The sequence below is a fragment of the Paramormyrops kingsleyae genome, chromosome 2, assembly GCF_048594095.1.
Source record: "Paramormyrops kingsleyae isolate MSU_618 chromosome 2, PKINGS_0.4, whole genome shotgun sequence".
NCBI classification, from domain to species: domain Eukaryota; kingdom Metazoa; phylum Chordata; class Actinopteri; order Osteoglossiformes; family Mormyridae; genus Paramormyrops; species Paramormyrops kingsleyae.
In genome coordinates this window covers 36,229,174-36,246,184 of record NC_132798.1, presented here as the reverse complement: position 1 = coordinate 36,246,184, position 17,011 = coordinate 36,229,174, and the positions used below count along the sequence as shown (strand labels likewise).

Below are 17,011 nucleotides of genomic sequence, written 5' to 3'. Positions count from 1 at the left end.
GCTGGAGCGTGCTGCCTTTGACTTTTGTCCTCAAGACCACCTGCTGGAGACCTGAGTCTGTGGGACAGAGGGTCGTTTGCGTTGCTCACACCACCCCCCCACCCCAAAAAAACCTTAGTTGGGTTTTTGCAGTCAAGATCTGTGAGAAAACCCCGACACCTTTCCCCAGCTGAAGAATGGCACCCACATATCTGAGGAATGGCGGTCGAAAAATGCGTGGCCCATGGAGGCGGGGTCAGGAAAGTGGGGCACAGGGATGGGGTGGCGCTAGTGGCTGTCAATCATGAGGTTTACAAAGATCTTCATGCTATAAACATGCAGCTGCCATAGACCCCCAATCCACTGGGCCAGGCCACACTGCTGCAAACCCGCCATGAAAAACCACTACTGGATTCAGATCTTGACTGATGAAGACTTTTCCCGGGAGGTATTGCATGTAGATCGGCAAGATAAAGGGATTGTTGCCTTATTACAAAGTGTCATTTTTTATCTACAAATCTTAAAGCAAAAGCCACATCTGCAAACAGCTTAACTCGACTCAACTGTCCCTACATACATCAGGCATCCACTGTACATGTTTTTTTTAGAGTTTCTTGTTTAATTGCTAAACTTCCTCAGTCACACTACAGCAAGGAGGAAGGGATAGTAGATACTGGGGGGCGGGGGGGGGGGGCTCACACCAAAATGCCGCTCTGTTCTCCCACCTGCACCCCCCACCTCCTGCCAAACTCTCGGTGATTCTCCACGCTCTCACTGGTTGAGCGTCGGTTGCCCTTAAACCTGAGGCTCACTCCTACTTTCCGGTGTTAGGTTTCTCTTCCCAGGCTCTCGCTATTTCAGGTTTGCTGATGCTTCACGCCTTTGCTTGGATGGTTTAATAGCACCATGTGGATTTTTAATCATTGTTTTTTTTTTTTTTGTTTTGTTTTTTTAATCGCTCTCGACCTATCCACTCTGCTGTCCTTTGACCCCAGGTGTAAGGGTGTGAGACGGCTGCCCCCAGATCCCCCTTCGCCCCTCCCTCTGTGCCTCATGTTCGTCGGTCTCCCTCTCTGTTCTATCCCCCACCCCCTCCCTACTTGGGGCTCAGGGCCCCGGCCTCCTGCTTGGTGCTGCCACTGCGGCCCCAGCAGCCAGCGGCAATGCTCATGCTGCGCTGGGCACGCTCAGTGCGCTCCCGCTCGCTGTCCGACTGGCTCTGTGTGCGCTCGGGCCGTCCGTGGCCGCCTGGCGTCGGCCCGCCAGCCGACCCGGATGTCGGCTGGGAGGAGATGGTGCGCAGAAGGTGGTTTCGCTTACGCAGGAAGTCGCTGTTGGCACCAAGGCCAAAGCTGCCCTTGCGGAGAACCATGCGGGCGCTGCTGGTCTTGGCCGGGCGCGAGCGGTGGTTATACTCCAGCTGGGAGAGGTGAGCTGCATAGCCATCAGTGATGAACTGCAGGGCACAGACATTTAGCATGAAGAATGATGTTATCAACACAACATGCAATCAAATACCAAAAACTGAAGCTACAAATGAAGCCAGTCAGTAATGGTGCTTGAGAAGGTTTCCAGAGTCTTTACACATGAAGAAGATTAAGTGAGACTGTAAAGTATTTAACTAAGAACAGGAATAGGGTGGAGCAGAACAGTTTAAGTAAGGCCAGGAGTCAGAACGGAGTCAGATACCTGACACTGGTGTTGCATCTTCTTAGTGGGACGGCCGACAATATAAATCTGAGACGGGGGCAGGCCTATGGAGGAGTAGACGGAGATGTCCTTGGTGGAGCCATACCCAGCAAAGATCTTCATGTGAGCCTGAGAAGAAGGACACAAGTGTCATGTTGACTGGTGTTCAAAGCTCTCTGACTACAGGGAATAGTTTTTAGGGTGTTTCACTTCCTCTGTCATAGTCAGTAGTCAACAGTTTCAGTTTCACAGGTTTTCCAGTCTAGCTGAAGTGGTGTCTTACATCACGTGACTGTGTGTGACAGTGTATGCTTTTCATTTTTGTGCCCTGAGCTTCTTGGGACTGACCCCCAACTGTATCCTGGCTATTAAAGATGGATGCATGGGAAGCATGCTGACAGTGACTAATACACAGAGTGCTGGAGTATAGAGCAAGACTCAGAAGAAGATTCGCATTTGAAATTTGTCACTACCATCTTCCAAATACTAATATAGCCCATTCCAGAGGTGGAAAACTACAAATCCAGACCAAGATTGTGTTTCAACCAGCAAGTTGAGTATAAAGAGCACTCAGCTGGACCTGAACTTTCCACCTCTGCCCCATTCCTGCCCCCTGGACCACCAACTCACCTCGCTGATTAGGGACTTCAGAAAGTTGGCTTTGTGCCTTAGAGGGTCGTGCACCAGGCCATCGCAGAAGGACACAATGCCATGCGGGAAGTTGTGTTGGGCCAACCAGGCCACCACACGCTGCTTCTGCATGTCGGGCCGACCCGTCACGTAGATGATGAAGTAGCCCAGGTCTTGCCAGTGCCTGAGGGACACACCAAAAGGTCTCAACATCTCTGTCCCAACGAGCAATTGGCTGGTGTCGACACAAATCAGCTGTAGGTCAGTCAGGGGTTGGGGAGCTTACCTGACGACATCCACCGCCCCGGCGCGCACCTTGGGGTCGCTGCCCATGATGGACACGCTGGCAGCGAAGGAGCCATCGATGCTGAACACCACAAACTCTGTCCCGCGTGGCAGCACAGTCAGGTAGCTGTCTGCGAAGGTGTGGTCACCCCTGAAACATTTAGTTTGGTGTGAGCTGAAGCCACTACAGGGATGGGCAATATGCCGATGTGTCACAGGTGTCACTTTTCTTTCTGTCAACTGTCCATCAAACTGCCAACAAGGCATTTAGAAACAATTTATAAATTCCAATTCTTGTTATAAAAAACAAACCAAGGACAAGGATGCCTGTAAATTTTGTATTGCAACTAAGAAAAATTTATGAGAGCCTTAAAATCCAGGATGAATGAACTATTTTTTTTCCCCACAGTTCACTTCCCATGTCCTTGTGAAAGCACCTAAACAACTAAGGAATGCCAAATGTGTCACACCAGTATCTACCAGATTTACTGCACTTACTGCGCTGGGAAGTAAGGACAGACTGTGTGGCAAATGTGGGACATACAGTATAGTGACAAAAGTATTGGGACACCTGGCCATTGCACCTACAGGAACTTTTATGACATCCCATTATAAATCCACAGGCATCCATATGGAGTTGGTCCCCCCCTTTCCACCTATAACAGCTGCCACTCTTCTGGGAGGGCTTTCCATTTAGTGTGTCTGTGGGAATTTTTGCCCATTCATCCAGAAAAGCATCTGTGAGGTCAGGCACTGATGTTGGTCATGAAGGCCTGGCTTGGAGTCCCCATTCTAGTTCATCCCAAAGATGTCTGACAGGGTTTGAGGTCAGGGCTCTACGCAAGCCAGTCAAGTTCTTCCACACCAAACTTAATCAACCAAATCTTTATGGACCTTGCTTTGTACACTAGGGCACAATCATGCTGGCAAAGAAAAGGGCCTTCCCCAAACTGTGCCCACAAAGTTGGAAGCATAGAACTGTCCAAAATGTCTTGCTATGCTGAAGCATTATAGAGTTTCTTTCACTGGAACTAAGGTGCCAAGCCCAACCCCTGAAAAACAACCCCATACCATTATCCCTCCTCCACCAAACTTTACAGTTGGCACATTGCAGTCAGGCAGGTAACGTTCTCCTGGCAACCACCAAACTCAGAATCATCCATCAGAGAGAAGTGTGATTCGTCACTCCACAGAACACTTTTGCACTGCAGTCCAATGGCAATACTTTACACCACTCCATCAGACACTTAACATTGCACTTGGTGATGTGAGGCTTGCAGGCAGCTGCTCAGCCATGGAAGCCCGTTCCATGAAGCTCCCAGTGTAGTTTTTATGCTGAAGTTAATGCTAAAGGAAATTTGGAACTCTGCAGTTATTGAGTAAACAGGGCATTAGTGACTTTTACACACTATACACCTCAGCATTCTGCGACCCCACTCTGTTACTTTACGTGGTCTGCCACTTTGTGGCTGAGTTTCTGTTATTCCTAAATGCTTCTATTTTGCAATAATACCACTTACAGTTGACCATGGAATATCTAGCAAAGAAGAAATTTCATAAACTGATTTATTGCAAAGGTGGCATCCTACGACAGTACCGTGCTTGAATTCACTGAGCTCTTCAGAACAACCCATTCTTTTACAAATGTTTGCAAACCTGACTGCATGTCTAGATGCTTGATTTTATGCACCTGTGGCAATGGGTCTGAATGAAACACTTGAATTCAGTGAATAAGAAGTGCGTCACAATACTTTTGTTCATGATGAACTGGCAAAACTGGTGGTTCCAATTTGTTATTAATTTTCTTTACAATTATGGTTTTGCTTGCTTATTAAATCTGTATTTATAGACCCCTGTGCAGGGTGACCTTCAGCATTAATTATTTACAACCTTAATTTCCCTGGCTGGAGCTTCCGTGCCCAACGAGTGGAGCAAGAGAGCAACAGATGCATGTTGACGCCAAGTTGAAGGATGAGACTCCACACAGCCCTACCTGACGACCATCTTGACAGGGTAGACCCCAATACCAAGGCGCTTGCTTTCAGGGATGACATAGGAGACGCGGCCGCTGTTATTGGTCAGCTCGGTGGCAAAATATATCCACTCCCCCGATGGAGGCTGGGTCATGATGTGGATGTCCACCTAGGAGACAGACGTAATTAGTTACCTGAACGGTAAGCTCCATGAGATAGATAAGTAGCTCATAGGATTAACACTATAAATCCAAAGCAAAGAAAAGTCACAGAGCTCTTGCTATATCTCTGTGGGGTGACATCATCTTAGTGACTTTTAACATTGGTTAAAAAAAAGCTATGCTACATGCCCAACAGAATAAAATAGCCTGGTTGCCGCTGGTGACCAACACATAATTACATAATGTGTCTGTTTCACAACTGCTATGCCTGTTTATTCAGATCAGAGGCTGCCTGACTTGGAGAAGGTGCTGATCTGAGATCTGCAAACCCAGACCCATGTGCCTGTGCGAGTCTGGCTGAGAAGCAGAAATGGGCCCACCTTCTCCCCGGTCAGGGTGACCATGTCGAGTGGCCCGTACATGAAGCGCCCAGTCACCACCTGCTGGCCATCTTCTGTGAACACGGCATCATTCACCCTGTGGTTGGCTGTGACATTCTGCCCGAAATTGGAACAAAGAGCAGGTCATGACACACCTCCACCTCTCTCCGGAGGCACACGCTACTCGGCTCACTGAGAAAACATTTGCTGCTGTAATTGCCATAAGAACTATCTTCACGCTAGTGCAGTTCTGCTTCAGAGCCAGCAGCAACAGTAGAGTTTGATTCAGATCCCAAGACTAGAGGGGACACCCACCCTGATCTTGACGTGGGTCCGCTTCCTCAGCCACTTTTCACGTGGTTTGGAGGGGGTGAACTCTGACACCTCCTTGCCATCTAGCTCCAAGATGCTGGAATTCTCATGTCTCATGACCTGGAAGGGGGCAGAAAAACCCTGGTATAAAACAGCTCTACAGGAGTAGAGATCAAAGATGGATGGGAAGCCCCAAAGAGAGAGGCACTGGGCTCACCTGACGCAGCAGGAAGGAGACAACGTCAGTGGACTCCCAGTAGGAGGCGTGGAAGAGGTGGGGCAGTGCCACGGTGGGGAAGGCCGTGAGGGCATCGGGGCAGTACAGGGCAAAGTCAATGCGCTTGGTGCCCCACCAGCGGGCTGCGACTGAGGGGAAGAGGAAGGAGCACATAAGTCATGTCCCCCAACAGGCCACTGTCAACTCAAGACACTCTGGTATCGGGGTTGAAATTCATCACCTCATTCATCACATTTGTACTTTCTGATTAAAAAAAACAGCTTCTAGCTGCAGCCATTTTGTAGACAACAGTAAAATCACAAAAGACCATCACAGTCAAACATTTTTTTTATGTTTACAAAGAGAAGATGATATTTACAGGTTGTCTTTAAAGATGTAAGAATTTGGAGAGTAAAGCAGGTCTAATTAACCTTATATTAGTGTAATAAAGGTTAGAAAGGTTTGTTATGATCAGGTTTTAGTTAGTGTAGAGAATCACAAGTCCGTTACATGAGTAGGATTGTCCCTGTAGTAGGATTGTCCACTGAAATTGTTAGACAAAAATTCACTAGCATCAATGTTATGAAGCAGTGGACAGCTGCACACATCCACTTCCTCAATGCAGATTATTATAACATAATAAACGTGAAATGCAAGATATCATAAAAAAATCCCCATAGCCAATCAGATGCAGGCACAGCAGAGGAGGGAGAAGTGATGAAAAGGGCCGAGAAAACAAAGAAAGGCGTTGGGGAGCTCTAAGCAATTGCAGGGGGGGAGGAGGTACTATGAGCTAGCAAGGACCAGCACTAGTGCTCCTCTAAGGAGACGGCACAATGGCCCCACCCCCAGAATACCTTTCTCAGGGTCCAGCTGAGTGGCCAGCGGGACCGAATCAGAGGGCCTATCGGCGGCCCAACTGGAGGAGCTCGTGGAGCTCCTGTCTACCTGCTCCACAGGGCCGCAGTCTCCCGTCACATGTGGGCCAAGCCTCTTTCTAAAGGGCTTAGAGGAGGCCCTCCTCAGAGAGAATTTAGAGCGCGGGAGGGTGAGCTGCGATAGCAGCCTACGCTTTTTTGAATGGATGTGTCGGCATGCTATGAAAAGAAAGGAGAACCAAAGCGAATTAATAACAAGTGAAATGAACGCTATTGAACAGGACTTGAAGGGTATTGTCTCAACTTTTATGCATTATTTATCTTTTTGGTATCATATCTTCCTATTTCAGATTTGAGAAGCACAAAAGCTGAAAACAGGTTAAAAATCTCCTCAGATATTAATGTTAAAAAAGTTGTTTCACTTGAAGCAGACAGATACATCAGTAACTCGGACACTATTCCTTATGTCAATTTAACTGCAAAACAAAATGGAAGAGACAGAACAGTGATATTGTAAATAGGAGGCAATGTCCCTGAGAATCATACAGTGCCGATTATCGCTCACACACCAAGGCGGACCAGGCTCCTCGCGGTTTCTTTGTACCTTTATGACTTTTGGAAAAAAGGATGCAAGTCTAATCTGATTTATTACCATGGCAGGAGAGAAGAGAAAGAGAGACCGATCCTGGGGTACAGTGCTGACACTAAACACTGAAGCTGGATCGATTCAGCAGACAGAACAGAACAGGAAACAGTGATGTGGGAATATGGCAGACAGTTTGTGTCTTTGCATGCATTGCAGACACGGGTTTGAAAAATGCACTTTGTTTTTTTCCCCCCATTCCCCCCCAACGTCAATTGATGGGCCAGTCTGTGGGTAAACAGATTAATTCAAAGATAACACTGAACCTGCTTGAAATAAGTTGTCAGCAATTATTAAGAATAAATACTCTGCGTGTATGGTAATGGCCCTATAGAATGTATGTGACTGCATCGGGATGGTGACGATTGGTTGATGTTTCAGGGATCAGGCGTTACTGGTTGCTGGTTCTGTTCTGGAAAGTTTAGCAGGGTGGGTATAGCTAGTGAGCACGTGCACAAATACTGTCATGGCGGCCTGGGCACCATTAGTAGTAACAGTTGAGAGGTGGAGCGTGGTGCAGTGAGGAGAGAAAGAGAAAGAACCTGTGGGTGGAAGAGAGAGAGAGGGAGAGAGAGAGATGCAAGAGCTAAGGGTTGGGTTGTTGTGGGAGCACTTACTGTTGGCTATGTTGGTGGCAGTGTAACTGTCTGCCATTCCTGAGACCTGGCTGGCAATGCTGACCTCACTGGCCCTCCGCAGGCCCCGGCAGGGCGGGGCAGTAATGGGAGAGGAGGGGTACGAACTGTCCACGAAGACACCACCATGAGACTGAACAACATCTGCTATTGAGCCGAAACAAGGAGATTCCATTAGGCAGCGTCCCAGGTCAGGGCGATGGGAAGAGGAGACACAGGAGAGAAACAAAGGCGAACACAGAAGCTGGGGGGCGGGGCTGGGCAGGGGCAGGATGGCAGACTGAGACATGACCATTTCCAGGCTTGAAAAACCAGAGTCACTCCCACTCTGATGACCTTGTCTGGCCATGGTGGTCATAGGGTCAACTGAATATCTCACCAACAGTGTGTAACAGCACGAGACCCTTTGTCGTTTACCAAGAATAACACTCATGCCTCTTGCTGGAACACATTCATATAAATACTATTATGTATTAAGTTTTACCAAATCTTGGTGTAGTATAATAATTTTCTAAGAGTGCTGTCTTATTTATTGGATCATATACACTACTGTGAAAAAAGTTTAGGCAGCCAAAGAAAATGATGTTTAAATGATCTTCCTCTTGGTGTAAAACGATGGTATTATGCCTGTAAAAGTGTGTTGGTTTAGCCATGTCAAAACTAAAATCACTCCAGTATTTGCAGTAACCACCCAATACATCCATGTTAAAATAAGTCAATGAGGTATTGATATTAACTAATTAAATTAAGTGAGCTGTTGGTGAAATTTAACAAATACATGGAACGGCTGAGGTGCCCCTGAGGAGAGGTTTGGGAACTGAAGCAATGTTCATCTAGCCATACAACTAGATATCAGTAACTTTTTGGAGAACAGAAGAAATTCTTACTAGTTTTTGTGTTACTCTTAATTTTCATAATGTTAAATTGTGTTTTTTGGTCTGAGCAAAGGTGCATTTACTACCCAGATAAAAATCTTTAAACATTTCTTTTGACTGCCTAAGACTTTTGCACAATAAATGAATTTCGATTCACTGTTTTGCATTATTTAGAACAGCAAACACGACACACTCCCAGAAACACCAAGTACACCAAGGCTCCGTTGTTTGTTCATTTTACTTTATATGTTAAAGGTGCAGAGCACATAGTAAAAAAAAATATGTGCAAAAATGTTTTATTCAGGGGACCTTTGACCACCAATACTACATATAAACATGACACAGGCAGACAAACAAGCACCATAGGAGACCCTTCTGTTTTTAAATGCATAAAAAACAAGGAGCCAGCAAAAAAAATAAAAACTAAAAACAAGCTGAACTCTCCGGTCTCTGGCACTTAACAAAGCAAACCTGTATTGCTGGCTTTCAGGTTTTTTATGACAGAAATTTGTCAAGCAAAGTCAAGCACTGCGCTTAGGAAGCACCCAGATGTCCCAGAACAGCCCAAAAGGACACACCTGGAATTGTCGGTTCTCAAATGTGGTTAGTCCTTAAAATTTTTCAAACCCTGACAGCAACACAGCGGAGGCTGATTGCCGATGTTGGTTAGATAGAAGGAAGGCAGACTAAACGCACACAGAACCGAATTCCACACAGACCAGAGGGAAAGAGCAGAAGGAGGCGGTGTGAGACAGCGGATAGGAAGAGAGAGAGGAGACTACACACGCTCTATGGTGGCAGGCGTGGCCTTGAGGGAGCCGTCCTGCCAGTTTAGCACGGGCACGGGGATACTGGTCTCGCTGATGCCCTCCTGGCAGCGCAGGGAGACGGTGCCCCCGCTCTCCACCAGGAGCTGCGGGCTGCTCTGGATTGTCTCCACTACAGGCCAAAAGTCGGCGGTGGTGGAGAGGGAGGGAGGAGGTCAGGGCGGGGGGGGGGGGGGGGGGATTTGGCGGGCAGAGGCCGAGAGGAGGAGGCAGGGGAGATAAGACAAGGAACAGAGAAACAGACATGTAGCAACAAACAAAAACTCCAGACAGGACACTGAGTCAAGCCCTCATGCAGTGGGGGTACTTCTGTCTAATTATTCAGCAAAAAAAGAGAAGAATGAAAAGGATAATTTGGCAACTACAAACATTTTCTAATTAAACATTTAACTATGGACTATTTATTCGGCAACATTTTTACAGATTAACTGCAGGATTCTGCCCACTGCGTATTTCATTAGAGATGTAAGGTGTCTATGTGAAGACTCTGAGGGCGTATTGTACTACAAATTCAGCGATAAACAGACAACACGCAGATGAACACAGCGATTCTCAGACAAACAAAGCACATATAATACTAAGGACAGTTTGCAAAGATGATTTTTCCCTCTCATCACATCTCAGAGGCAAATGCCTGTTTTTTCTCCTACATCCGATCAGCACAGTGACTCCACAGGTCAAACAGCAGATCAGATGTCACTTTACCGTTCATCTGCACCCTGGGCCCAGATCCAGGAGAGGATATCCAAGGCATTTGTAAATATTTACACAGCATACAGATCTGGCTGCAGATTCTATGGTGTTCTGCTCTGTGTGTCACAGGATGCATTTAACCCCTTGTGAATCTAGTTAGCTTGGCTTTTCTGAGTGTGTGTGCAGACTCACCCAGAAGGGCGGAGTTGCCATCCCCCAGCGGGAATCGCTGGTACCGGGGCACATTAAAGGGGGGCAAGAGGTGGAACTTCTTCTCCAGCAGGGGCTCTAGGCGCGAAGCCGAGGGGTCGGCAGGGTGAAACAGGTTATACACCTGCTGACAGGCTGGGCGGAGCTGGGCAACTGGGGGGAGATGAAGTGCACAAAACATTTCAGAGGAGCACTGTTGCAGAAGACGATGAGCACATGATTTTCACCACAGTGACTAAAATCAACCTTAATTTCAGTAAAATGAGTTATTTGGGATTAATTTGATTAATTTGAGTGGATGAGAATATGCCAGATCCCTAAAACGCTCCAGCAGATGACAGAATGGTCAATGATGGCTATCTCTTATGGAATATCTCTTTGGACTCAAACCATTTTTCCACTGGCAAATGTAAGCACAAAAAATAAGCAATAAATGACTATAACAACAGATAAAGGAATCCTCAGAATAATCCAGCTCACCATCCAACATGGGGATGACCGTCTTCCTGAGGGCGAGGACCAGGCCTAAGGGCGAGCCGAAGAGGAAAAAGTCGGACACCTCGAAGTCGAACTTGCCCAGGGAATTCCCCTCCAGCATGGTGCTGCTGCTGGAGCGGCGGGAGCCGGGGTCATTCCGCAGGACGCTGGAGTGCAGGCTGACGAGGGCACAAACACCCGTTTATACATGTTCCTGCACAGCCAACACATACCTTCCAACATGGGAGGCTGTATGTTCCTTCTTGGAATCTGCTGTTGTACTTTCAAAAGTTATTAATCAGTAGAAATTTGGCATATCCATGTGCCGGTTGTATGCAGTCACAGGTGCAGGACATGAAAATGTCTTTGTAGTCCATGTACCCTGTAATTTCACCCTCCTCTTGACCGTGTCTCCTGTATAAGCAGAATGGATGGTAGAACAGACAGATACTTCCCGTGTGTCCATCCACTTAACCATCCTAAGGGTTAATAAACGTGTCAGACTTTAAACTGCAAAGAGTACTGCCATACAACCAATGTCTTTTTGCTTTGTATATCCACAAGATCTCCCGTTTTAAAAGATGTCACGGCTGCTGAGCTGTTCCTCCGCTACAGTGCATATCACACTGAAGTATACCAAACCAAAGTATACCAAACCATAGTATACCGAAACAGTATTATGGGGTGTGCTCCGCTAACCACATTTAATAAACAAAGACATGCCGAGTTTATACAGATTACTAACTTATGGGTGTCACAAAATGCATCTCATTAATACTTTAGCTATACTACTAATCTGCTTAACAAATTGTAGGTGTAAATAAACGTTTGTGTAGTACCGAAAAGCTGGCGTCCAAACAAATGCTTAGCCCTGGTGATTACTGCGCATACGCGATATAATATCGATATGATATCACTCAGCGATATCATAAAACATCTGACCGTATAAATGAGTAACAGCTCTAGGTTTGTTTAGATAAAACCTTCAGCTACACTGATATGACAATCGAAAGCAAGTTGTCCATTGCTAGTGGCCCTTCCTACCCACCCCCTCCGCAACCACCACAATAGCCCCTCCCACCTGGACAGGAAGGCCTGGTGCTGCTTGATGGTGTCCAGCTCGTAGGTGGAGGAGTCGCTGCGCTTGCGCGGCAGCTGCTTTTTGGCGTCATCGGCGCCGCTGGAGCGCGGGATGTCGATGTTACTGCGGCTCAGGTGACGGCTGCACTCCAGCGACGTCCCTGTCGAGCAGTAGCTGCTGTTGACTATGATCCCCGGTGATAGCAGGTCATTGTCCTGGGAAGACAGCAGCACAGGATGGCTGGGGGAGGCAGGGGAGCCCGCAGGACATCCCCAAGGACACGCTGTCCTTGAGGGTACAGAAGGGCGATATTTTAACCTCAGGTTTATAGATTTACGGTTAGCTAGGGCTCCAGGAGTGGTGTGAGCACTTAGCGTCTATCCACAAATAGCACACATTAGCAATGTTGCCAGTTTCTGGAAGCCAGTCATAGGCTCTCAATTTGGTCACATGGAAAGAGGGAAGCAGGGCAAATTGGAGACTCTGGTCTCAGTGAGAATCTGAGGCATTAGTGGCGAGAGCAGCTATTTAAAGTGTATAAAGGGAGGAAAAAAGGAGCTATGCTGGGGTGGGCGTGGCTAAAGTGCCACTTTGGAGAGAGGCTTCAGCTTGACCTCAAGTGCCATGCTAGAACCCCAGCACTAAAACCTTAGTCCACTTTGTATTTAACAGTACTTTATTTTAATGATACTTTGTGTGAGTACAGGTGCATAGGAGGTGTTTCTATTATCCCATCGTTCTTTCCTATGAGACACACACATATAGAGGTGACAGCAAGCTCTGATCAGCCATTTATCCAGCACACCTGGAGCAGGTTTCAGGGTTAAAAACCCTGCCCAACCTGCCAACCAGAGATTTTGAGCTGCTGACCTTCTGATCACGGGCATTAGGTGCATCGACAGCCATATTTCACAGGAGAGGATAAGTTCATACTGACTGAGGTGCTCACAGGCATTCAGGTGTAGGCCATAGGCAGGTGTCTACTGAGCAAGCATGAGGATGCAAAGTGAGGGGGGCTAACCTGCATGCTCACCATGCTTCCGCGACGGCTGCTGTTCTGGCTCTCTGATACGGTCTGGTTACTGTTGCACAGTGCATCAAAGCCAAGGATGCCACCCACGCAATCTCCAATGAGGCAGACCTATGCAACCGGGACAGCAAGTGGGGGGTTGGGGGAGGGCAACATCCTTCAAGCAACATGATATTTCATTGGCCAGGTAGAGTGTCAATCAAATAAATTCGAAAACCAGCTGCTAGAGCCTGGACCACACCCACTTTCATTCACTGTTGTCATGGAGACACAAAACCATCACAATGAATGATGGAGGGTAGCATCTGCACTAGACTGAAAGTGTCACGTTGAAATAGGGAAGGCAAACAATTATCCTGTGGGTGTACCTCAATTTATTTTTTATATTTTGGACTTTTATAGACTTATAAAGCCACATTTGAAAGAATCAATTTCGCCATAATTAATTTATGGAAGTCGATTCATGATACACTCGTACTCGTACAGTTTCATGTATGCTGTAGATTTAAAATGATGACCCTTCATTAAGTTATAGTGTCAATTATTTATAGGCTGACCTCCACTGAGGTAATCTCACTGTGGTAGGGGCCCAAATCACAGTGATACATTGTTGCGGATTTACAGCTCATGGCTTTCCACCTTTAATTGGTTCTAAGACATTAATAGTTTGCTGTAAATCAACAGCCTTCCAACTGATCATGCAGGAGTGATAAAGCTGCCCGACTTTGGTCTCATTCACCTGTCCCGAGAAGGCGGCCCCCTCCAGAGATTTGATGAAGTCTGCATACACTTGGTTGGCCCGCAAGATGACGGTCGCCACGGCGTCCTGGTACTGCGGAGCAGAAGTGGCCAGCAAGGGGAGGGCGGCTAAAGGGATGTGATCCTGGCTGTTGGACAGGCAGCCCTCATCATAGCTGTAGGGGCTCAGGCTGCAAGAGAGAGAGAACGGTATGGGGGGGGTCAGCAGCTGCACATGTGACAGTAATGTGAGCAGATGACAGCTTAACACGTTGAAGTGCACACAGACACAGAGACACACACACACATACAGAGCAAATGAGTCAGGGCTGTGTGTTCGATTAATGCCTTCCTATCAGAGCAGATGAGAAGTGAGTGTGTCAGTTCAGCAGTGTATAAGGAGTGTGTCAGAGGGTGATCTATAAGTAGCATGTAATAGATAAATGAGGGCAATCTGAATGGTGAGTAATGGTTACATGTAGCACGTGTATGGAATATGGGTGTAAATCACTGGCCCCAAGGCAATTCGATTATGTTTATTAAGGGAGTGAGTTGATGCATCGGAAATCTTTAATTTCTATCATGATTCGGTTTGATTAATCAATTATTTGTTTAATAATAACGTACATTAAGACTTTTTTGACTTCACTGAAAAACATCCTCAAAAATTATTCACACATTATTGATGGAACATATAGAAAGTAGAATCTGTTATTGTTATTGTTAAACAGGGAGAACATGTCAGTGTAAAACTGTCAAAGGGCCAACTAACTACTGAACTGTACAGAAAAAACTACCTAATAAGGGGGGGAGCTGGCAGAGATCAGAGGAATGACGTCACATTGTTTTTTATTCTGAACGATCAATATGTGGGCCAGATTAAATAATGAATTATAAACATTTCACAGTCTGGTACTTTGAGACCTCTTCTAAGAGGAGAATGAGCTGATGAAATCCCTCGTCCTCTACTATGGAAAATGGCTGAGAAGATGCTGCTAACTATTAACTAATGAAGTTTGAATATTGTCCAAGACTGACACATTGGACCAATACTGATATCTAAATTTTTTATGAATATCGGTCGATTCCAATATGTTAAACAATATGTCGTGCATCTCAAAGGCTAACATTACTTTTTACCATGTTGACCTGAATATAAGAAGGATTTTTCTTCAAAAAATACATCTGAAAAAGTGGTGTCATCTTATATTCGGGGTCTAGACAAAAAAGGGAGCAGATGATGCCAAATACGACATTTTGTAACGTCTGTTTTGACCATAATACAGATTTGCCGTAAGATTTTTTGCATGAGTATGAGTGTCTGAAAGCTTGAGTGTCACGCCAGATGCATAACAGCTGGCAACCCGTGCAATGCGTGTATTTAGTGCGTATCCCTGAGTGTCGTGTAAATTGTTGGGTTCCCTGGCTGTGCCGCTGCTAGTATTAAACTGAAAGTGGCTGTTAATAAAGATAGTAACATTCATTTGCAAAGAGCTGTCATATCATTTATTAATATAGCTCAACCTTTCTCTGCAATACAATTTTTTTTTACCCTCTTCATGTGGGTCTACTGCATCGAAAAACATTCGGCGGCCTCAAGGGTTGTGGAGTTTGTTATATTTGTTACCCCACCCCCACAATAATGTATTTATTTTTGGAATGTTTATTGTTTAATACACATATTGTAATCCTATTGCCTGTGGTTGCTTTAAGCAGTGGTTGCTGGTTAATTTATATGTTCTCATCAAATAAAATTTTTCTTTACAAAGGATAAGAGTTGGAATTACAAAAACATTTTTTTCTAAAAATAGCTGCCAAAAAGTGGGGGGTCTTCTTATATTCGGACTAATATCATACTTAGCTAGCTAGTTAGCTACCTCAGGGTCTTGGCCATTGCTATCGTAGCATGAAATATGAACAATTTTTTTGCACTAAAATAGAGAGGCATTTCCCAAAAGCATTGTGGCACAAAGATTATCTTAACCATTTGAAAGAGTGTTTTGCATTATAGAACGGGTGAGTTTCCCTAAAAGCATTCCAGTGCAAAGAAAATCAGGTAGTGCTTCCTTTATCAATATTAATGAACCTTCCCCAGTCATCCTAAGTTTTGGAAATTTGCATACCAGCACTTTTACTTTGTGCATCTACCTGCAGCATGTGAAAGCAAAAGTGCACAACTGAGAAGTAAGATTATGTTTCTTACCCACAAATATCAATTCTGAAGTTACAGATTTATGCATTGAATCACCTCTAACATACTGGGAGGTTGGGTGTATTCGAGGCCCATGGGGGGAGGGGGGTGTGATTCACCTGGACACCAGAGAGAAGGCCTCGGCGCAGATTGGTGGGCAAGGCACCAGGCGGATGGCGATGCGGCCCAGCGCTGCGGGGTAGTGCACACGCATCACCGTCTCGAAGGCTGTGCTGATGGTGTTTACGTCGCCCTGCTTGCTGCTCTGGTCGCCGCAGCCTGTGTCCAGGATGTTGCCACCATGGAGAACTAGGATAAGCACGTGGATCTTGCAGGCCTGAAGGACTTCTGGGGTAGAACCATCCTGGGGGGCGATGCCAGGGACCAAAAGAAATGACATTTCTGCCAATGGATTTGCAACGTGGTACCCAAGATGCTCCCATGAATCTTACTGAAACACAGCCTCTCTCCAAATTAGTCACTTTGTGCTCAGATAACCGTTCTCAGATAAAATCACTGACTCAGAATACCCAAGCTAGATCTTTTGCTGCTTAGACATACCATGAGACAATAACAAGAACTCCCAAATGAGGAATCCCCTTTTGCCTAATAACTAAAGATGTCAAGCACTCAGCTACCGCAAAAAGTTGGGATGAAACGTTGTATGCAACAGCAAAAACAGACCAGGAACTGTAGCTGATGAGCTTCAGGATGAAATCCAGAGGAGTGTCTACTGTTGAACCGTTGATTAAGCTAGCTGCCATAATGTGTTTTTTGCATGGCACAACTGGACCATTTGCCATTCTCTCAAGTCGTGTCACCTTTGAGGATCAGGGCTGAACCAAGCATCGACACTGCCCTGACCCATAATGCACTGGGAGCGCTTAGTGACCGCTGTCCGGTTACCATTTCGGTAGGAACTTCCAAATGCCAAACCAAGCGGAGCACCTCAAACCAACAGAACAAATCAGCTGATGGAGGCGACCTCCATAACCCCTGCCCTTCAATTAACCCCCTGTCATCACCATGTGGCTGAAATTATGTTCATTGCTTTTAATTATTTCACTCGTCACCTTTTCTGTTAAATAACTGTGTGTTATCTTCACA

At 46.1% G+C, this 17,011-nt stretch overlaps 1 protein-coding gene across 7 annotated transcripts in view; it reads right to left on the bottom strand.

Moving 5' to 3' along the window:
• Positions 1–902: 902 nt before the first annotated feature.
• pitpnm2 (phosphatidylinositol transfer protein, membrane-associated 2) overlaps positions 903–17,011 on the bottom strand; it is a 34,526-nt gene continuing 18,417 nt past the window's right edge. Inside the window, exons 9-25 of one of the 7 annotated variants that reach the window (XM_072709059.1) lie at positions 16,024–16,268; positions 13,715–13,904; positions 12,967–13,086; positions 11,946–12,160; positions 10,868–11,043; positions 10,370–10,540; positions 9,444–9,596; positions 7,765–7,929; positions 6,484–6,723; positions 5,627–5,775; positions 5,413–5,529; positions 5,098–5,214; positions 4,577–4,725; positions 2,585–2,734; positions 2,299–2,482; positions 1,669–1,797; positions 903–1,435 (exon numbers count right to left, since the gene is read on the bottom strand). In XM_072709059.1, the coding sequence (XP_072565160.1) occupies positions 1,076–1,435; positions 1,669–1,797; positions 2,299–2,482; positions 2,585–2,734; positions 4,577–4,725; positions 5,098–5,214; positions 5,413–5,529; positions 5,627–5,775; positions 6,484–6,723; positions 7,765–7,929; positions 9,444–9,596; positions 10,370–10,540; positions 10,868–11,043; positions 11,946–12,160; positions 12,967–13,086; positions 13,715–13,904; positions 16,024–16,268 (3,030 nt within the window). In that variant the 3' untranslated portion in view covers positions 903–1,075. Of the gene's footprint in view, positions 1,436–1,668; positions 1,798–2,298; positions 2,483–2,584; positions 2,735–4,576; positions 4,726–5,097; positions 5,215–5,412; positions 5,530–5,626; positions 5,776–6,483; positions 6,724–7,764; positions 7,930–7,995; positions 9,597–10,369; positions 10,541–10,867; positions 11,044–11,945; positions 12,161–12,966; positions 13,087–13,714; positions 13,905–16,023; positions 16,269–17,011 lie in introns of those variants that run through there. The other 6 variants (XM_023843312.2, XM_023843313.2, XM_023843314.2 and 3 more) reach the window with 6 other exon arrangements.